The 22,476-nt window shown below is 35.0% G+C and overlaps 1 protein-coding gene across 1 annotated transcript in view; it reads left to right on the top strand.

The window, feature by feature from the left end:
- DIAPH2 (diaphanous related formin 2) overlaps positions 1 to 22,476 on the top strand; it is an 888,726-nt gene that overhangs the window by 60,248 nt on the left and 806,002 nt on the right. Inside the window, exons 2-4 of the mRNA XM_029240205.1 lie at positions 571 to 603; positions 3,167 to 3,343; positions 21,342 to 21,446. Of these exons, the coding sequence (XP_029096038.1) occupies positions 571 to 603; positions 3,167 to 3,343; positions 21,342 to 21,446 (315 nt within the window). The remainder of the gene's footprint in view (positions 1 to 570; positions 604 to 3,166; positions 3,344 to 21,341; positions 21,447 to 22,476) is intronic.

Here is a 22,476-nt window from a genome sequence, read left to right on the forward strand (position 1 = left end):
AAAAAAAAAAGAAAGTGTTGGAGTTTTTGAGAAATGGGCATATATTAACAGAATCAGTAAGTTCAATGTTATCTAGAATATTTATAAAGGTGTTCGTTAAATTATCTATCAGATGCAACTGAGTTCTAGACTGAGCTGTTTCATTATATGTCATTACTATTAAATGTGACATTTTTCCTGTTCATGTTTTTAAAAGTTTTATGTATCTCAAAAATATGATTATTCATTCTAAAACTTTGAAAAATCTTGAAAGGGCTTATGACTTTTTTATATCTGTTCTCACGTTTGAGCACTGTGGTAGTGATGTCTGTTCCAAATCTGACTTTGGGGACTTGGGAGTTATCTTCAAAAAAGAAGAGACACCCCCTTCACCAAACCTTCATTTTTAATCCTTAATAAGTTGTTTTTTTCTTTTGTAAAGAATGTGTTTATAGATTTAAAGTTTCTAATTCTCTTTGAAGAATTATAGTTGATAAAATAAAAAATGAGAATCATTCAGTTATTTTCTTGTTTGATCTATGAATTTCTCTTATCTGACAGGTATTTTTTTTTCCTTTTTGGTTTTAATAGAACATTCAAATAAAAACTTTGGCAGATGATGTGGTAAGGTGGACTTAGCATGTTATTACTTACTTATGCATGTTGCCTTTTTATTAAAGTGGGTGGACATTAAAGCATTGATATATGTAAAGATATAAAAAGTCTAGATGTTTACAAAGTACAGTAGATGGAAGAATTGTCAATAGAGTGGCTTTTCTTTTTTTGATATAAACATAAGCAATTGTATGTGTTCTCAAAATAATTTTGATGTTACCATCCTGATATATACCTTAGCTAATTAAAAAAAATCAGTATAAATCTAACTCTGGAAAACACAAATGTTTCCTTTCTCAATAGCCATGTAAATTGACTCTGAATATGTTAAGCATTAATATTAACAGTAAAGGAAATTAATTTAAAATGGAAAGGAAGTTAAGTACATTATGTTAGAAATGTGGTATTTAAAATCCTCAAATATTTTTGATCTGAGTCTATCGTAGTAAAACTTATTAAAAGTTATGGGCTTAAAATTTAAATGTGCCCTTTTATAGCTAAGCTTTTAAAATGTGGTATTTTAAGTATTTTTTCTTTGTGAAATTACCTGTCTACAAATAATGTAGAATATCGTTCATGATTTAAGGAAGTGAAAGTTATGTGGCTTAACTTTATTTTCTTATCAAGATATAGCTGAAAGCAAAAGCCAATTTTCTAGATCAAAGTGAAGAGCATAGTGGAAGATCAAATATATATGTAAATAATGCTACTCAGTGAAAAAGCCAGCACTGCAAAAGTAAATATTAAGTGATATGAAGGGAAAGGAACAGAGATATGTTGATTTAATGGTCGATTGCATATTTAAATGCTTTTGTGTCCACCATATCTTCTAGTGAAATTTGACTCTTGGTTATGTACTCAGCTTATTTGGGATTGCTTAATGTTTTTTCTTGAGTTGTTTGAGTTGGTTATTACATATCTAATCTAACTTAATTTTCCTCAAAAACATTCAAATTTAAAAGAAAATATGAAAATATAGAAGGTGATTCGAAGAAATGAATCTTTATGTGAACACTGGGCTAGGAACCAGGGACTCGTGAATTTAGCGAGTCACTTTTTCTGTGAAGTGAGAGAGTCGGCCTAGATGATTTTTCAAGTTTCTTCCCAGCTCTAAAATATTATGATTTACATAATCTCTTTGTAAGCAACCATGTACTAAGATCATTTTTGGAATCCTAAATAAGCTGCTTAAAACTGCTCATATTTCTTTCAAAGTACACCTTTTAGAAAAAAAAAGTGTTCTTTGAATCAAAAAAAAAGTATGTTCTTTTAATGGGGGTCAACAGAAGTCGACATAATTGTGGTAAGAACTTCTGTGATGCTTTTTATACTGTTGAAGTGATTTATAAGGACTTGGTAATGTGGCAGTGACGAGGCACTGTCCTGATATCTAACATATCTGCTTGTTTAACGTGAGCTGACAGTATGCATGCATGTGCTTCCTAACAGAAACCAGAATAAAACTGAGTTGTATTCAGTTTTATGGTTATTACTAATTTTTGATGTCCAGTGTTCTGTGGTTTAAAACAGAATGGCCTATTTACATGCAAGTGGAGTCGTTAACTCACTTTATGTGAAATCGCAAGCTAATTATTAGAGATTGTACGTGGAATCAATGGTTCCAAGTCAATATCCATAAAATAGCAAGTTCTTCATAGTAGTATTTGTAGGAATAAGATATTTCTGTTTATGTTATATTTCCAGAGCAAAAAGGTAATGTTTTTAATTTTGTTGTGCTTCCTTGTTGGTCCCACGTTTTAGGGAAGAAAAAGGTGTGTGTAATAATAATAATAGTAATAGTAACAACAACAACAATAGTAATAAATAGTAGCTAAGTACACTAAACATATAACTTATTTAAATTTCACAATAACTGTTTCTTTGTTGCTTTCTCTGTCTCCCCTTCCTCCTTCCCTCCCTTCCTTCCTTCCTTCCTTCCTTCCTTCTTTCCTTCCTCCTACATACATTAACTTGTTATCCCTATTTTAGAGATGAGGAAACAGTCATAGAGAGACCAAGTAATTTGCACAGGGTAACTGACCTAGTAAATTGCAGATTCAAATCTAGGTAGTCTGGCTCCAGAGTCCATGCTCTTAACCACTGTATTCTACTACTACACTTCCAAAGTATTCATAGATACTTGTCACAATTATTTTGGTGCTTTGAAGAAGAGAAACATTACTATAATTTCCCCCTTAGAATTGGATATTCTTTTCTTTTGTTTTTTTTTTTCTCATAGTTTGAAAGTTGCCGCCAAAGACACGTTCTCTCTCAAACCACTATACGACTTTGAGGCCGGACTTTTCTGACCTAGTTACTGTGCAGAACAGAAATGACAAGGGACTAAGTTTTACTTTTGAGGAATACTTTTCACTCCCTAGATTTCTGCGGCTGCAGAGCTACTTCAAGGTTTCAAAATAGTACAATCTCTAACTGGAGCTTGCTGCTTAAAATAACATTTTGTCAAAAGACAATAATGATTCCTAAGTGCTATTTTGATGTTTCAGTTCTTCATGTTTGTTCGTGATTCTTGATCTCTTCCTTAGGGCTTCTTGTTTTTTTCTGTTTGCAGCGTGACCGAATTACAAGTTTTAGAAAATCTACTGTCAAAAAAGAAAAACCTCTTATCCAACATCCTATTGATTCTCAAGTTGCGATGAGTGAGTTTCCAGCGGCTCAGCCATTATATGATGAACGATCTTTGAATTTGTCCGAAAAGGAAGTACTGGATCTCTTTGAAAAAATGATGGTAAGTTAGACCCCCTGATTTTGTTGTAATCTTAAAATGCATGTGCCCAGAGTAGCACTGGGTTCTAAGTAGGGCTGTTTGTATGGACTGTGTTTATATCACATAAAGGAGAGACCAGAAACTTGTTGATACAACAGAACTGTTTTCGAAAGCATCTGTCTTTTTGAGCTATAATATGTCTGTCTCTTCCACTATGAGCTCCTAAAAGGGGGGGCTGTCTTACTTATTTTTGTTCTCTAGTATTCAGTAGTCTGTGGCACACTGAATCAATTTTTTAACTACCTAACTTGTGTTTCTGTTTCTATAAAGCAAAACAGGCCTAAGTCCACTTTTCTGAAAATAATATAAGGCATCTTGTTAGGTATATGAAATAGAGTTGGGAGGACAGAGTGTAAAAAAACAAAACAAAACAAAACAGTAGAGGGGACAGAAGAATGAATTCCTCCAAGTTTGTTCTATTATCAACAGTCATACCATCTATATTTTCTAGCATACTTCTTATATTTTATAGCTTGTGATCTAGATTATTTCTTATATTAGATAATAAATATAATACTTTGATTATTCAGCAGTTTATACCAAGAGAGGGGAGAGATGAGGCATCGGGCCATCTTGGATTGGTTTCCTTGATCAGAGAAGTGGAGATGCTGATTCATGATTCATTAATTTCTAATTCTGTCCCACTTATCATGGCAAATTTTTTTTTGTGAATCTCTATTCATTTTGAGTTAAGGTCCACAAGAGTTTCAAAGGTCTCCTTACCCATACCAAAAGAAGAGGTTAAGAATACTGGAAATCTAGACCCTTCTACTCTGCCCATTATGGAACATCTTGTTACCACCCCGCCCCCAACCCCACTAGTAATTGAAAGTTGTTGAATGAATACAAATTCCCTTTATCTTTAAACTTTTCCTTTAATGTTCCTTCTGTCTAGCCAGAGCTGACATCCAGCTTTTCCCTTGTCACAAGTCCTGACATTCCCACCCTCTTCAGCCTTTCCTCCTAGTCCTATGGTACACCCTCTTTCCGGCTGCTCCTTCTATGTCAAATTCTTTGAACCATCTTTCAACAACCCTTTCTCTTGTAAAGTCTATTACCTGCTGACCAACCATGATGATGATAGCATCTGGCTATCCTTTTGACCCTTCCCTTGCTATTCGTTTTGGTGATTTCAGCTATTACATTGATAACCTTGCCATCACATTGTTGCCCTTAGTTCCTTGGTTTCCTGAACTCTGACCTTTGCATCCATGTATTTAGCTAATTATAGACATGACTACACCTTGGACTGTGTCACTCTTTGGAATGATTCCACCTCTGAGATCTTTAGCTCTGAAACTCTTCTCGGAAGCTAAACAACCTATATTACCTTTTCCAGGCCCTTAATTTTACAAGGCATGTTTGTGTAGTGGTTAAGAGCTTGGACTTTGGGGTCATTCAGCCTTGAGGCTGAGTTCTGCCTCTGCTATTAATCACATTACCCTGTGAAGGTGATACATCCTCTCTACACTTTATTTTCCATAACTGTAACAAAGGTATAAGAGGGTCTACCTCATATGGTTATTTTTAGGATTAGAGGAGATGATATTCCTAGAATAGTGCCTGGCATAAAACTTTCTATAAAAATAATTTTATAAATGTTTGTTGCATTTCCTTCCTTTAGCAAATAAAGCTCTGTTCTTTCTTCAGTTTCCCCTCAATTTGCAACTTGGTTGTCTTATCTTAATCACCCCAAACCAACAATGACAGAAACAAACATTCTTTGACATTAATCAAACTTTTAAATCTTATTTTAAACTCTTCTTCTCTTTACTCAAACTTCACTCAAATGATACTTACTCCTTTAATCAGCTAACCAATCGGTTACTAATTTTTGCAGTAGTGAAATAGTTATTTTAGTTTATCGTGGCATTGCCACCCTCCAGTTCACTTTAGCTCAACACTTACGGGCCTTCTTCCACGCCATTCATTTTCTCAGTCACTTCTAATTGCTTTCCAAATCCCATTGGTTCTGCTTTTGCAATGACTTTTACGTCTGTTGCCTCAGTTGTCCTCCAGATGCTCTTGCCCTGCTTTAGGCAGTATCTCTCTCTGGCTTTTTCTCGTGGGCTACGAAAGTAGCCTCCTATCTGGTCTTCCTCCTGTCCTCCAGGTTTTGCCTGTTCTAATCCAGTGGTGCTCTATTCATGATTCTGAAACAGATTCCTTTTCCAAAGCCCCAAGTAGGCCCTTCTGTTTTCACACAGTCATCTTCTATGTCCCTACTCCATTCCCTCCACTGTGCTTCTAGATGACTATTTCACACCTTTACTTTGCTGCTCAATCCTCAGAACTCTTACCCATCTTTATGCTCTGCTGATGAGCTTGCTGCGTAATTTACTGAGTAACCTGAAGTGATCAGAAGAGAACTTCCACAGACTCTCACCACCACATCTACCTAAGTTTGAGTATCTGCAGTCTTGCTACCTATCACCACCATAGATGAAGTTTTCATCTTCCAGTCCCTCCATTTGTGTACAGGGTTCCATTCCTTTAGACCTACTTACTCAAGGACATTGCTCCAATCATTTTTTCCTCTCTCTTCTGCCCTTCCCAGCAGCATACAAATGTGCTATCTCACTTTACAACTTTTTCATGACCTTATCTCCCTTGCCTGTTACCACTGTATTTTTACTCTCCTTTGAAGGAAGACACCTCCTAATAATTTTGTTTATATTCACTGCTTCTCATTTCTCTCGTCTTACTTTCTGTCTTAAACTCACTCTAGCCAGGCTTCCATCCCACCATTCCATCAAAATGGCTCTTATCAGTGTCACCAGAGATCTTTATGCTGCTGAGTCCCATGTTCAGTTTTCAGTTCTCATCTTAACTGACCTATCAGCGGCAGGTGATGCATTTGGTCATAAATCGCCCCCTGCTCCCCCTTTATTTGGTTTTCCTCCTATCTCTTTGGCTGCTGCTTTTTAATCTTCTTTGCGGATTCCTTTTCATGTCCTCAACCTTTAAATGTTGGAGAGGCCCAGGGATCCATCCTTGGACATGTTCTCTTCTCTATCTACACTGTCTTCTTTTGTGATTGCAACCAGTACTGTGGCTTTACATTCCACTGTTATTCTCACAATTCTCAAATTTATCTACAGCTTAGTCCTCGTGTCTGAACTCTAGACTTTCATAATCAAACTTCATAATTGACATCTCTCTCTGATTGGTCAGTAGACTTCTCAAAAGTAACATATCCAAAACCAAACTGTTGATATTCCCCTCCAAACCTGCTCCTCCCAGTGTCTCCCCCTTCTCAGTTGATGGTATATCCATCTGTCCAGTTACTCAGGCCTAAAACTTTGGAATTGTCTTTGTCTACTCTCTCTTTCTCACATTTCACATTCAATTGACTAGGAAACCCATGCACTCTTCCTTCAAAGTACGGTACTTACAAGAGCTGACCATTTCTTACCGCCTTCACTGGTCCCATACTGGTTGAAGCCTCACCTAGGCTGCTACAATAGTGGTAGAACTATTAGGATTAACACAGTTCCTCATTGGTCTCCCTGCTTCCACCATGACCCTCTGCAGTATATTCTCAACACAGAAACATTACCCTTTTAAAACCTGAACAATGTCATGTCACTTGGGTTCTCAAATCTCTACTATGGCTTCTTGTTTCCCTCAGGGTACAAAAGCCAGTATCCTTATAAGAGCCTGTAAGGCCCTGTATGATCTGATCCCCACTTTACCTCTTCGATATCTTCCTCTACTACCCTCTTCATTTGCTTCAGTGACACACACATGCCTTTTACATGATGATAGCTGTAAGCAAAAATGATTCCTGGCACTTATAAACTTTTTCAATTTGTGTACAGCATTTACTATGTTTTCAAACCTTTTACAATATTTCCGTTTTGTGGTTTGAATTTTAATTCTAATGTTTCATCAACAAATTACCACTTTCCTCTTTAAATATGTTATGTTTTTAAAAAGATTTGCTTGTGGATTCATAAATGTGACTTAAAGAAAGGTACAACTTGGTGCCACATTTTCCTTAATGAGAATTTTTCCTTCCATGGGAATGTTGGAAAAGGAAATCAGACAATTATGATTTGCTTAAAAGTAACAACAAAAGATCAATAAAAAACTTTTTAAGGGTTGTATCTCTTCTTTGAGAGAAGTCTACTTGTACATTGAACATTTTGCATTTTCTTTATTATCTTCAGTTTGTCTGTAATCAGGTTAAGTGAACAACTTATTTTATGAATTTTCACAGCTTTCATTTACTGTGCACCCTTGGGCCCAGCATGTAACTGAGCAGCTTACATGTATTGTTTCAGCTGATCTTTGTGACAGTGCTGCAAAGAAGGCAACATAGTTATACTCCATTTTTCAGATAAGGAAATTAAAGCTTAGAGAGAGGCTAAAGAAATTGGTTCTGTAACTTGCCTTAGCTAATACGGGGCTGAGCTCAAACTTAAATTTAGGTACATAAAAATCTAAAAAATTGGCATTTTGGTAATCTCTATCTTTAATAATATTTCATTTAAGCTAAATGTAAAATTAATACACTTTCTTTGCACGCATACTAAGTGGAAGTAGAAGGCAACTCTGAGATACATTGCCTTGCAGGTAAAGTGAGATGGATGGATTGTTTCCTATTGATGACAGAAGGTTGTCTTTTTCCAGAGCATCGATTGAAAAGAAAGAGGCCCACAATTTAGTTTTGGAAAACTGTTAAAATGCCATCTTCAAAGTTGATTGGGAGAAGACACTTAAGTCGTCAGAAGTAGATTTCCAGATATGAAATTTCCCTTTTTTATTTCATTCTTTGTAGGTGTCCTTCCATGTACAAATAATGTAATAGATGTACTTGTCCTACTTGATGGCTATTATGACAATCTTGTCTCTCTTGATTCTCATCCTTCATTGTGCTATTCCTGTTTTCAGACTTTTTACACTTTAGAGTACTACAAATGTTTAGACCATTGGGCCTTAAACACCTTGTATGTGTTTTAGGATAGCATACCTTGAGGAGTGAAACATTTAAAATAATTACATAAAATAGCACATTATAGACAGTAACAGAGTATGAGACGCTTGACAAGAAATATATTACATTAAAATTGCTAATATAATTTATTATTTGGAATTTCTGGGGGTTGATATATTTTGGTGAAACTTTTGGTGAAAGGCTTAAGTAATGAAAGGCAATATTCAAATAAATCCTCTATTACTCTGATAATTGAAACTCTTGTTATGTCTGAGGATCATATTTGTCAACAGAAGTTCTCCCTGTACAGGTTTGTAGATGTAGATAATAGGGCAATGTTGGGCTCAATCTGAAATTACTACAGATTTTTAAAAAAGTGTTAATTCTTTTATTTGATTACTGTAACTTGTATTTAACTACTAATAGCTCATTTTAAACATCACTTGACACTTTATAGCCAAGTAAAATCCTGGAATGAGTCCAGTTAACTGAAAGATCTGAATGGTTAGGTTTTACTTTACTAGTGAGTTAGTAGATTACTAACGTTCCATTGACAATGACATCTGTTCTACGCATTGATATGCCACTTTTCATATTGTGGCTGCTCAAGGAAACAAGTATAGACAGATCTTCTGAGTAAGGGTATCCATGGCTATTGCTGATGGATGTAAAGCTCTAAATTTGAAACTTTTAGATGACTGCTTTTTTCACGGAGCACACACTATTTATTATCAGCATGTGTTCAGTAGTTTGTAAAACTGGATTTTGTACTTGGAGTGTGGTCATTGCCTATTAATTGAAAATTAGAAAGTGGTTCTTTTATTAAAACTTCCAGGAGTGGAAAAAAATACCCTCACTCGTTTTTATATGATTTTTATATTTACCTGCATGGGATAAACTATACTTGCTCTTTAAGATTCCTGTTCCCCTTTTCTGCCCAGTCGTGTTTTCAAATCTTCCACAAGTGGGTAAGGGTAGTAGGACCAAGACAACAATACTGCTTCCACATTTTTGGGAGGGTAATTTTAAAAGATGACTGAACTATTGTAATATTACATATCACCTTTAACCCCCAATTCAAATTTGAATGAGGTTCATATTTATCATCTTTTTCATGTTAATCAGAGACATTTTGTATTGTCTCTAATTAGGACTGGTGAAATATCTTCTCCCTTACACTTTAAATATACGTAAATTAATAATGCTGTAATTGAATAACTATTCAACATGTTAAGGTATCATAGCCTTTGAGCTTACTGAGAATAACTGAACTGATCTTTGTACATTGAGAATACTGCTTAAGGACTATTAAGTGTTTAATAGCGATAGCTCATTTTTGAATAATGCAATCAGAGCAAGGAGAGAAATGTGTCTGGACACTGTCCATTTCCTTTTTTTTTCTTTAACTTCTTTATTGGGGTATAATTGCTTTACAATGGTGTGTTAGTTTCTGCTTTATAACAAAGTGAATCAGTTATACATATACATATGTTCCCATATCTCTTCCCTCTTGCATCTCCCTCCCTCCCACCCTCCCTATCCCACCCCTCCAGGCGGTCACAAAGCACCGAACTGATATCCCTGTGCTATGCGGCTGCTTCCCACTAGCTATCTACCTTATGTTTGGTAGTGTATATATGTCCGTGCCTCTCCCTCGCTTTGCCACAGCTCACCCTTCCCTCTCTGTCCATTTCCTTTTGAATATTATTTCCCTTTTGTATGCAACTGTTCTAAAACTTTTTTTTTTTTGCTTAGGGGATAGGGGATTTCCATTTTAAGCTTAAAAAAATAAACATACAGAGATGTCTTGGAAGTTCAAGTTGGAATTTAATTTCTTTTACCTAGTACAGGATCTGTTGAGTGGAAGTCCAGCTGATGTTGGTCACATTAGAGTCCTACAGATATGTCAATAAGGACTGTGTTTTAATATAGGTAATTAAATAGTTTAATTGTATACAAAAGATGAGGCTAGTGATGATTATTGATTTATGATTTATGATTAATTTCTAGGCACACTTCATTTCAACTTCCGTTATTAAAGGCAATGTTTAATATATGATTCCACGTGCAAATGTGATGTTTTATACTTTGTTTCTGTTCAGCAATTTACATTAATATATTTTGCATTTTGGGCATAATTTAATGATTGTACAGTCATATGCAATAAATATTAAATTATCTGTCCCATATTCCATCTGGTAGAACTCATAAATAATCCCAAAGCTTTTCATTTTGTTCTCTCACTTTTGCCTTTCATCAGTTTTGAGAGCCTGTTTGACTTTGGACCCCAGGTGCTGTCCTTGTTTTCCCCTGACTGCTGTCATGGGTTTCTTTCTCACCCAACAGCAGTCTTTTAGGAGTTGGTTAGCTTGGATGAGAACCTTTTAGTGCTCTCAGCATAAGTAATTTTAATTAAAGGTTAAGTTACTGTAAAATAAGTTATTGGTAACATAGGTCTTAAAATCTATAATAAGGCATGGAAATAATTTTCAGGAATGGCTAGATCCTTAGAAATTATCTAGATAGCCTACTTTCCATTTTTTACATTTATATTTCCAATATCCTTACTCTGTATCATTGGACTGAGAGAACGCCAGCATCATTTCTAGTCATTTTATTTTCTTACACACATTCCCAAGTAAAGCATGTAAAGGAGGAGCAAAACTTACCCTGTAAACAGGTCTCAAAGTTAGCTAAATCTGGGTCACTTTTAAATTTCCTTCCGAAATATAATTCTCACCAAAAGTTCACAAATAAGGGAGTAGTAGGATAGAAGTCCCAGGAAGAGGAATTAAGGGAACTAGGTTTGTAAATTTACTCTGATTGTAGCTGATAAACTTCACAATTCACTGATTCTGTTCTTGATTTTTACATAGAAATGTTTCCTACGGTATTTTTTCTGTTTGAAAAGTTCCACTAGTGTTTTTGCCATGAAGGCATTTTCACGACCGTGTATTGATATGTGCAGTGTGCCAGGTCGTGTGCTACATGCTGCAGGTACACAGATAAATCCAGTTCCTCCCTTGCCCCCAGAGAGCTCAGAATTTAGTCAGGGAGGCAAGCAAGTAAACACAGGATTTCCATGGTAATAGGACAGCTGTGAATAGGCTACTGTGAGTACTTAAGCCAGCACAGGGGCTCAGGGAGGAAAAAGAGAAGATCTGAATATACTACGAAACCCAGTGTCACTTCTGAATTTTCAGTCTTTATTTTTTTGACATTAAAGTGTTCTCAGAGTTTGAATGACTTAGTTCATCAAGGTCCAATGCCTTCTATATGCCAGGTACTGTTCTAAGTTCTGAGGAGGGAGGGAGGGAGGGAGGGAGGGAGGGAGAGAGAGAGAGAGAGAGAGCGCGCGAGAGCGAGCAACTCAAGGAAGATCCTTGCTGTCAAGGGTAGAGGTGATATAGCAGAACGTAAGGTGTAATTGTGGGGAAAAAAAAAAGGAAAAGCAAAGACATATTTCTGTATCATGGAGAAGTTTATTTGACAACTCTCTACTGAATGCCAGATACTTTGTTAGGTGCAGGGGAGCATAAAGATGGCAAAGACACTATCCCTGCCTCTAGGTTTTTATTTTGTATGACTCCCAAGGTAAGAATAGCTTTTATATTTTTAAATGGTTGCAGAAAATCAAAAGAAGACTGTTTCAGGGCACATGAAAATCTGAAATTCAGTGTTCATAAATGCAATTTTGTTGAATGCAGCCACAGCCATTTGTTTACATATTGTTGATAGCTCCTTTTACCCTGTAACTGCAGAGTTGGGTAGTTGTGACAAAGACCCTGTGACCCGCAAAGCCTAAAACATTTAATGTCTGGCCCTTTATAGTAAAAGTGTCAACATCTGGACTAGTGTAGTAGTCTCTAAACTTTCTAATTTCCTATCCCGTTAGAAAAAAACAAAAATATATATATATATATATATTTGAGCAAGTAACACCAATATGTTTTATTTATAAAATATACACATATATGTATGTACTAATACTATGTATAAAATGCAGACATAGAAAAGAATGAGAAAAACATGCAATGAACAAGATTTTAAAATGATTTAAAATGAGTTTATTTTATTTATTAATGGTGCAAAAGCCTTTGCTGTCACGATTAATAACTTTTTAGTGAGAGCAATGTCAGTGTGTCATTATTTTTTATGTCTTGTTTTAAAAAAGAGACTAATTAGAAGGTTTAGTTCCGAGTCCATTTTATTTTGATATTTGGTTTAATGTCTGTTATAGTTGAAACATAAATCTGACAACGATGCATAGGTCCAAGTGGAACGAGAACATCATTAGCAACACTTATTAAATCATAGTATTAACTTTGCTCAGTCCAATCCATGAATCAAGCAAGAATTTCCTGCTGAACCACGGCTAGTAAATTTCCATCTCCCTTGATGACGGTCAGTTGTTCTTGGAACTAATCTGAAGTGTTGCGTTTTTATATTTGTGAATAAATTGGTTCAAAATGGGCTTTAAAAAACGGGCTTCACTAGATGTCATCAGGGACATGGGCTTTTTGCATTTTTCCTTCCATATACTTAATGTGTAGACCCCCGCCCCCATGTTTGTCTACTCATGTCCGCTGCAGACATTGTACCTAATACCCGGAAGAAGAAAGAAGAGGTGAGTCATGCAAGGGTGAAGGAGACCCACCTGGCAGTTGGGTCTGCCAGTGTGTGGCTTTTTCAATGAAGTTCATTTGCAAAGCAGTTTCTTTCTCACCAGTTGTTAACTCTTAAGGGATTACTTGTCCTTTTGTGAATGAAAAATGCCCAAGTCATGTGAAATTTCAGAAGTTTTAAAATACTTTGTCATGAAATAGCTGGAAATCTCTCTGTAAGATACATGTTTTCATGCTCACTTCCTGTCTCATTTTAAAATATTGTAAGTATTTACAGTATTTGAAATATCTTGCTTTTATAAAAAACAACAAAAAACACCTACATTCTTGACTCTGCATACCACTGTGTATTTTGATTTCAACTTCTTTCTTGCAATGGTTTAAATTTTATATGTGGGCTAACCTTCCTTACTCAGGAATGCTTCCCACTTACAGTTTTTTCATAAACATCCTTTTATTAAATAAATCATTTATTTTGGCAATATGTTTTCCCTGTTACATTGTTCCATTAGCAACTTAAAGAAAAGTAGTTTTTATATTTCATTATTGGAACAATCTAGCAAATAATATAAGCTGAGTTGTTTAAAAGAAAAAACAGCTGTATTTTCATTCAGCTGTATGATAAACCTCCCACACTGAGTAATTTTTCTAATACTTGTTTTAGCAAATTTTCAGCAATGATTTCTATGTGTCTTCTGACAGTATTTGCTGACAAAGGAATGTGTTTTAGTTTATTGCCATGTTGTTTTGCATGTATTATTTCAGCTGCTTCTACCAAGTGTTCCCCCCAGTGTCATGGGACCTTTTGTCTTTTGCTATTAAAGAAAGAAAACATTCAAAAGAGTCTTCTAAGCATGTGTCATTAAGTTTACAAAATTCCACTAAGTACTGGATTGCGTATCACATGATTCTAATTATTGCTGAGAAAGTCGAAAAAGCTTTCCTCATGGTCTAGATGTTTGGATTTTAAATGGTCTGCAAGTTTGAGGTAGCTTTACACTATCATTAGCTAATATTTTTAAGTGCAATATGCACATAAAATGAGAGGCATCAGTGATAATTGATATACATGCATATTTCAGATAGTTACCTTACTAATTTTAATCTTGTGGGACCAGCTTCTTATCAGCCTTATATTTTTATTACTTTTATCATATGATATGACTGATGAAAGGCTCAGACCTATGAGTAGGAGATATAACAGTCTAGTATTTTCTTGTTCCTCTGTACTTGCATTATTGGTATTATTATCCTCAATCTGTTGTCTTTGCAAGAATCTTTTAAAGCTACTTTTCTATTTTGTTGTTGTTGTTTTGAGGGTTGACTTAGTTAAAACTTGGTAAAATAGTCTGTAAGTCCACTTAACCAGGTACTTGTAAACTGCAGTACGTTGCAGTACACTGACGGTGAAAAAATATGCATTGTGAATACCCCACTCCTCCCTTGAGATACCTCATGTACCATTTGGACCTACGGATCCAGTGAGGGCTTCAGTGTTATTCTCATGTTAAATATTGAAGCTTATTTTCTTGTATTTTGAATAAACATCAATATTTCACAAACCACAGTGGATCCTTTAAGTAATCTTTGGACTCTGGACACCGGTTCCATGTTGAGCTCAGGATTAAGGACTATGGGAGAGTAAAAATAATATTTGGGTTTCCTAATAGCTAAATACATGTTCTGAATTTACCTTATTGATGGTGAAGAGGTATATGTAGGTGTTCATAGTTGTAGTTTCCTCCAATAGGCCCTGAAAGTAGAAATAGCTGAAGACTTTTTGTGCAGTACTCAGTAACATTCACTTAATTTCATGCTTGCTTGCCCCGGCTTTTGGCTGCATACCATTTGTAGAGATAATGTATTTGGACAATTTTTTTCCCCTTTAACTTTGTTTTCCATGTAAACTTCTATATGTTATGCTGCTACATTCTATATAGGTAAACTTAACTAGATCATTTGACGACATGAGGTAGTTAATTAATACCAGGTACAATTGGCCATTTATTTACTTATGTAGAAAATTCCTGATGCTTTTATTGGAATTTTAAAAAGAAATGTTCTGTCCTTTCTAGTTCTAGTAGAGGAATTATCTATAGAGCATATCTTTATATGAACGTTTCTTTAGAAAAGAATAAAGAAATAAATGTAAAAATCCATTAATTTATAATCTTAAAATAATCAAAGATAACTATAATTGCTGTTCATGCTAGGGTATATTTTTAGGTACTAGGGTATCATTAGTTTATTCTCTTCAGGGGTACAGGTCCCCTCGAGATAGAAGTTAAAGAATACTTGAATAATTACTATTGAGAAGCAGAAGGAAGAGGGCAAGCATTAGATGGTGAAGTGAAGTTCAGATTTAAAAACAGCGAGTGGAAAATCCAGCCTTAAACTGGGATCAATGCATGTTGCAGAAACAGAAACAGTTACTTTATAGAAAATATACAGACATTTTTAGCAACTGCATAGAAAGAAGGAGCAAGTATTACTTCTTACAGAGGAGGAAAAGATGTAAAAACATAAAGGGTTGACATTTACCTTTCATAAAACAAGTGAGGAAAACAGTGGAAGGGTTAGGAAAATAGCAAATGATGTTAGGACACGAGAAAGTTTAAAAAATTGTACTGTCACCTGTTTAAAGATTTACTGGCGGGTGAGAGGGAGAAAGAGAGAGAGAGTGAGAATGAATGAATGAAAGAGAATACAAATGAATGAATAGGCAGCTGGTTCAACTTTTAACCTTCTCATTTGACTCTATTCTTATACGGCTCCTCAGTTATAACTTTAAGAATACAATGTGTATTTGCTGAAGAAGTGAAGGAGTTTGTCTATAATAGGAAAATTGCATCATGGCATAAGTGGTAGGAGATAAAATGGTTTAGTGTTTACAAACATGGCTTGATACAAATATTATAAGTGGTCAGTTATTTACTTCAGCATTTCTTAAATTACAAAATACCACATTCTTCTCATGTATTGTGGAAGTACTAACTAAATGTTAAATACACTAAAAGCTTGCTTTTGTGTTTTGAGTACTATAAGAACTCAGTGTGTTTAACACTACTATATATAAAATAGATGACCAATAAGGACCTACTGTATAGCACAGGGAACTCTACTCAATATCTTATAATAACCTATAATGGAAAAGAATCTGAAAAAGAATATTTATGTGTGTGTGTGTGTGTGTGTGTGTGTGTGTGTGTGTATATATATATATATATATATATATATAACTGAATCATTTTACTGTACACCTGAAACTTAACATTGTAAATCAACTATATTTCAATTAAAAAGAAAAATACTCAGTGTGTTTAGAAGTAGTTTCATATTCAATTACATTTTTTAGAATTAATATTGAATTATGAGTATTGCTCTATTTAGTTTTATGATTGTATTATAAAGCTGGAGTTAATGATTTGGAAGTATTAGCTGCCTAATTAGTAGTATGCTGCTTATTTCTGTAAAAATAAGATGAGTCATTGTTCATGTGAATGGTACCTAGTCCCAATCAACCTATGCAGCAGATTTATAGGTATAAAAAATGATTGTGGCTTTGCTCTATAGATAATTCCTCTACTAGAACTAGAAAGGATAGAACATTTCTTTTTAAAATTCCTCACTTGTTTTATGAAAGGTAAATGTCAACCCTTTATGTTTTTACATCTTTCCTCCTCTGTAAGAAGTAATACTTGCTCCTTCTTTCTATACAGTTGCTAAAAATGTCTATATATTTTCTATAAAGTAACTGTTTCTGTTTCTGCAACATGCATTGATCCCAGTTTAAGGCTGGATTTTCCACTCACTGTTTTTAAATCTGAACTTCACTTCACCATCTAATGCTTGCCCTCTTCCTTCTGCTTCTCAATAGTAATTATTCAAGTATTCTTTAACTTCTATCTCGAGGGGACCTGTACCCCTGAAGAGAATAAACTAATGATACCCTAGTACCTAAAAATATACCCTAGCATGAACAGCAATTATAGTTATCTTTGATTATTTTAAGATTATAAATTAATGGATTTTAAATTATAAATTAATGGGTTTTGTGGATTTTGTGTTTGTGGTAAAGCAAATTAAAATATTTAGAGAAAAGCTCCTAAGTATCACATTGGTTCAACAGATATTTATTAAATGCCTGGTGCATTCCAGGAACGCATACTCTTTGCTTGGAAATACAAAGAAAAAAAGAACCCAGTTTCTTCCCTCAGTTAGCTTATATTGATACAATATAGGAAATTAATATGGAAGAATAGAATGAAGATAGTCATTTCTAAATGAGATGTTTTGGGGGAAATCTGAAGAATTAGCAGAAGTACATGAGTTAGCCCAATATGGATTTGGGTGTGGTGGGGTGTGGTGAGGTGGGATAAGATGGGGGTTAATAGATGAAGAGGGTGCTGAAGTTGACAGCATTCTAGGCAGAGAGAACAGCATCATGAACAAAGTAATGGAAGTGTGTAACAGCATAGTGTATGTAGAAAAACTGCAAACAAGCTTGTATCATTCAAACCTAAGGGGTAAGATGAAAAGTGGTAAAAAAGAAAAAAAGGGCACAAATGAACTTATTTACAAAACATAAGTAGAGTCATGGATGTGGAAGACAGGCTTATGGTTACCAGGGGATATGGGTGCAGGGAGGGATAAATTGGGAGATTGGGATTGACATATACACACTACTATATAGAAAATAGATAACTAATAAGAACCTGCTATATAGCACTGGGAACTCTACTCAATACTCTGTAATGGCCTATATGGGAAAAGAATCTAAAAAAAAAAGTGCATATATGTATATGTGTAACTGCTTCACTTTGCTGTAAACCTGAGGCTAATACAATATTGTAAGTCAACTATACTCCAACAAAAATAAAACAGAAAAAAGAAGGGTCTAGGCCATTTACAGGAAAAAAAAGAAATGAGACCAGGGAAGTGATAATAACACTAATAGCTAGCATTCTTTGATGGCTAGTTAATATACATGAGGCTTGGGTTCATGATCACAATTAATCTTGACATTCCTCTGAGGTCTGTATTCTCCATATTCCCCTTAATGTCCTGCCTGCCTCCATGATTCTAGTCTGATAGCATGATCTTAGCAGTGTGTGCCATTAACAATTAGATTAGAGGTACATGGTAACATAGAAATGTCACTGGAAGGAGAGCAAACTCTCTACCTAGAGACTGCCAAAGGTGACACTCTTAAGCCTGGCTGTGACGTGTACAAATACAATCTTGTCACCGTTCCAGAGTCGATTCTACTTGGGGATGCAGATTCATGCTAACTACATTTGCAGGAGACTATAATTTAACCAGAATGTTATGAGATGGTAGGGATATAGTCCATTATACATGAGCAGTATTTAGGGGGTTTTGATGGAAACAAACACAATATGAGTCAGCAGAATGATGTACTTGCCAATAAAGCCATAAAATCTGAAGCTGAATTAATAGAGGTATAGTATTTCAAGGTGAAGGATGTGGAAGTCCTTTCCTTCCTTCATCTGCCTATCAAAGGGGATAGGTATATATACATGAAATTTATAAGTATTGATTGTGAATTAATCATCATAGGAGTCACTGCAGTGGGTGCAACTATAGATCATGAGATTCTTGCTGTCACTGAAGTTACTATTCAATTGATGCAGTTTGATTACTTTTTATGTATCCTTTGTTTTTTCCCCCACATTCTCACATATGGATCTTTAAAATAATTTTAGTATTTTTCTTTGTTGGCCTATTAGTTTACTTGATTAAAAAATAGTAATGGTTAGAATTACTAAGCAAGTAAAGGGATAAAAATACTGATTTCTTTTTCTGTTTTTAAAAAATTGAGGTACCATTCAGATGCAATAAAATTCACCCTATTAAAGTATACAGTTCAATGTGTTTTTTTCATATATTCAAATAGCTGTGCAACCATCACAACAATCACTTTCAGAACATTTTTATCACCCCCAAAAGAAACACCGTATATGTTGGCAGTCACACCCCAATTCTCCCATCCCCACCTTACCCTGCCCCTGACAACCTCTAATCCACTTTCTGTCTCTATAGATTTGCCTGTTCTGGATATTTAATATAAATGGGATCTTACAATATATGGCCTTTTGTGACTGGCTTCTTTCATTTAGCATAATGTGATTTTAAGGTTCATCCATGCCATAGCATGTATCAGTACTTCATTCCTCTTTGTGGCTGAATAATATTCAGTTGCATGGACATATGACATTTGTTTATCCATTCATCACTTGACGGACATTTGGATTGTTTCCACTCTGCTGCTGCTGCTGCTATGAACATTCATGTACAAGTTTCTTTTTTTTTTTTTAAAGATTTTTTGATGTGGACCATTTTTAAAGTCTTTATTGAATTTGTTACAATATTTCTTCTGTTTTATGTTTTTTGTTTTTCTGGCCCTGAGGCATGTGGGATCTTAGCTCCCTGACCAGTACAGGGGTCAAACCTGTACGCATTGGAAGGCAAAGTCTTAACCGCTGGACTGCCAGGGAAGTCCCCATGTACAAGTTTTTATGTGAACAGATGTTTTCATTTCTCTTGGGTATAAGCTGAGTCATGTGGTAACTCTAAGTATAACTTTTTGAGGAACTGCTAGACTGTTTTCCAAAGTGGCTGCATCATTTCACATTCTCACCAGCAGTGTGTGAGGGTTCCAATTTCTCCACATCCTCACCAACAATTGTTATTACCTTTTTTGTCATAGCCATCCTAGTGGGAGTGAAATGTTATCTCACTGTGATTTTTTTTTTTTTTTTTTTTTGCGGTACGTGGGCCTCTCACTGTTGTGGCCTCTCCCGTTGCAGAGCACAGGCTCCGGACGTGCAGGCTCAGCAGCCATGGCTCACGGGCCTAGCCGCTCCGCGGCATGTGGGATCTTCCTGGACCGGGGCACAAACCCGTGTCCCCTGCATCGGCAGGCGGACTCCCAACCACTGTGCCACCAGGGAAGCCCTCACTGTGATTTTGATTTGCATTTCCCTGATGAATAATGATGTTGAACATCATGTGCTTATTGGCCATTTGTATATCTTCTTTAGAGAAATGTCTATTCAAATCCTTTGCCCACTTGTATTTGGGTTATTTGTCTTTTTATTGTTGTCTTGTAAGGCTTCTTTTTATAATTTATATACAAGCCCCTTATCAGACATATGACTTGTAAACATTTTCACCCATTCTGTAGGTTGTCTTTTCATTTGATGTTACTTTTTGAAGCATAGTCCTTTCCAACTTGATTTTGTGACCCTTCAAGGGTGTCTTAATATAGCGGTCCCCAACCTTTTTGGCACCAGGGACTGGTTTAGTGAAAGACAATTTTTCCAAGGACAGGGAAGTGGGGGATGGTTCAGGCCATAATGCGAGCGATGGGGAGCGGCAGATGAAGCTTTGCTCACCTGCTGCTCACCTCCTACTGTGTGGCCCAGTTTCTAACAGGCCATGGCATGGGGTTTGGGAGCCCCTGTCTTAATGTGTTGCAGGGGTTAACATGAGTTTCAAAATGAAGAAAAATAATTTGTCTAGTGAAGATGTTATACATGTGTGTGTATCACAATATAAAGGAAGATTTCCAACCAAATTAAAGCTTATTGAACCTCAAAACAGTGTGTTGTTGTAACAATATTTTTCTCTACAGTGAGTAGTTTTTGTTATCCCTATATGGGTAACTATGTTTCTGATTTTCGTTTTTCCAAATTCAGCAACTTCTCATGAATCTTTCTTCAGTGACATATTGTAGCTATATATTTCCTATTAATTTACAAATCATATTTGCTCTTCTAAATAATAACGATCCTACGAGGACATATGCCAAATAGTAAAGTGTTTGTTTATCTGTTTATTTTTGCTATCAGTGTAAATAAATAGCTTTGCTAAGGTATGATGTATATCTATACTATAAATTGCCAGTTTATTCTATGGAATAGTTAAAAGTTTTTTTCTTTCTGCTCATTTATTGAGTAGGTAGTGATATGAACCATGATTATATGGTAAAGTTTATACAAGATTATGGTATATAGAGTGAAAAATAATAGTGAAGGAGCCAGAAAAATGATGGTTGTTGTTAGTCATAGCATGACTTACTATTTTAAGATAAAAAATATTAATTTTTTCTTTTTCTTTTTTTAAAATTTATTTTATTGAGGTATAGTTGATTTATAATGGTGTGTTAATTTGTGCTGTACAACAAAGTGATTCAGTCATACATATATATATATTCTTTTTCATATTCTTTTCCATTATGGTTTATTATAGGATATTGAGTATAGTTCCCTGTGCTATATAGTAGGACCTTGTTGTTTAATATTTACTAATCACTTTTGAAACTCGTAAGCAGGAATTTGCTAATGCTCACAATAAATGTTCTTTTTAACAGGAGGACATGAACCTTAATGAAGAACGAAAAGCTCCTTTACGAAACAAAGATTTTACCACCAAGCGTGAGATGGTCGTCCAGTATATTTCTGCTACTGCCAAATCTGTAAGTAGTGAGAATCTCCTGGCACCCACATAATGAGCTTAGCGTTATCTGCTTAAAAAGAAACAAATCTTGGCTCTCCAAGTTCTTGCCTCAATGTACTTATATAGACTTCGTAAAAGAAGCATATACATGTACTTTAATACATTTTGTATATATTTCAAAACTGTTCTTAATTAGAGAGACTTCCATTCTTATAAACAAGACAGACTAAGGATAGAGGGCTCTGAGTTAATCCAGTAAGTTTTGGGGCTGAGTTTTTGTGCACTTACTAACAAATGACAGCAATTTGCAGGTATTCCACTTAATACACAGTTTGTTACATGAACATTTCAGATTTTGAGGGAGAAGATACAAACATAGCCTAGTCACAAGATTTAACTAAGTTTACATTAAAGCTATATGTCCGGTATCTGCTTGCATGAAATTTTTAGCAATGTTTTTAATAAGCAGTTTTGGTTTTTTCCATTATTTTCTGTGATGCTAACTGTGTAAACTACCTCATAATTGTTATTATACAGCTAAATTTAACATAAAGAAGGGTGTTTAATAGGAGCTTTAATGAAATCTGTGCGAGTCTCAAAAGACTTGAAAGTAGGGTTCATTGAAAAGACTTGTCTTCAGCAGGAAAATCTTCGTGTTTTAATGGAATGTGTTGCTTTGTTCATTTCCTGAGGTGCTTCCAAAAATAGTCTTCAGGTTTGATTTATTTTTGTAAGAAAAAATGTATTTTTTGAAATGGTGAAATATATCTTTTACATTTCTGTAAAGAAGAAGCTTTTCACATTTAGAGTTCATAACATCACTATATTTGTTATATATTATATACATGTGTGTATGTATGTATGTATCACACACAGTGATTTTATGTTTGTGTAATATGTATATCACACACAAACACATTTACATTTAAGACATACATATTTTAAATGTAAAAACTTGACCAGTGAATAAAATAGCTCTTCAGTGGCAAAATATGTTCTAAAGTTATTTGCCTATCCTATTAATGCTATTTCAGTACAGTAATTGCAGT

The sequence above is a fragment of the Monodon monoceros genome, unplaced genomic scaffold, assembly GCF_005190385.1.
Source record: "Monodon monoceros isolate NGI ecotype Baffin Bay Population unplaced genomic scaffold, NGI_Narwhal_1 Super_Scaffold_22, whole genome shotgun sequence".
Lineage (NCBI taxonomy): Eukaryota > Metazoa > Chordata > Mammalia > Artiodactyla > Monodontidae > Monodon > Monodon monoceros.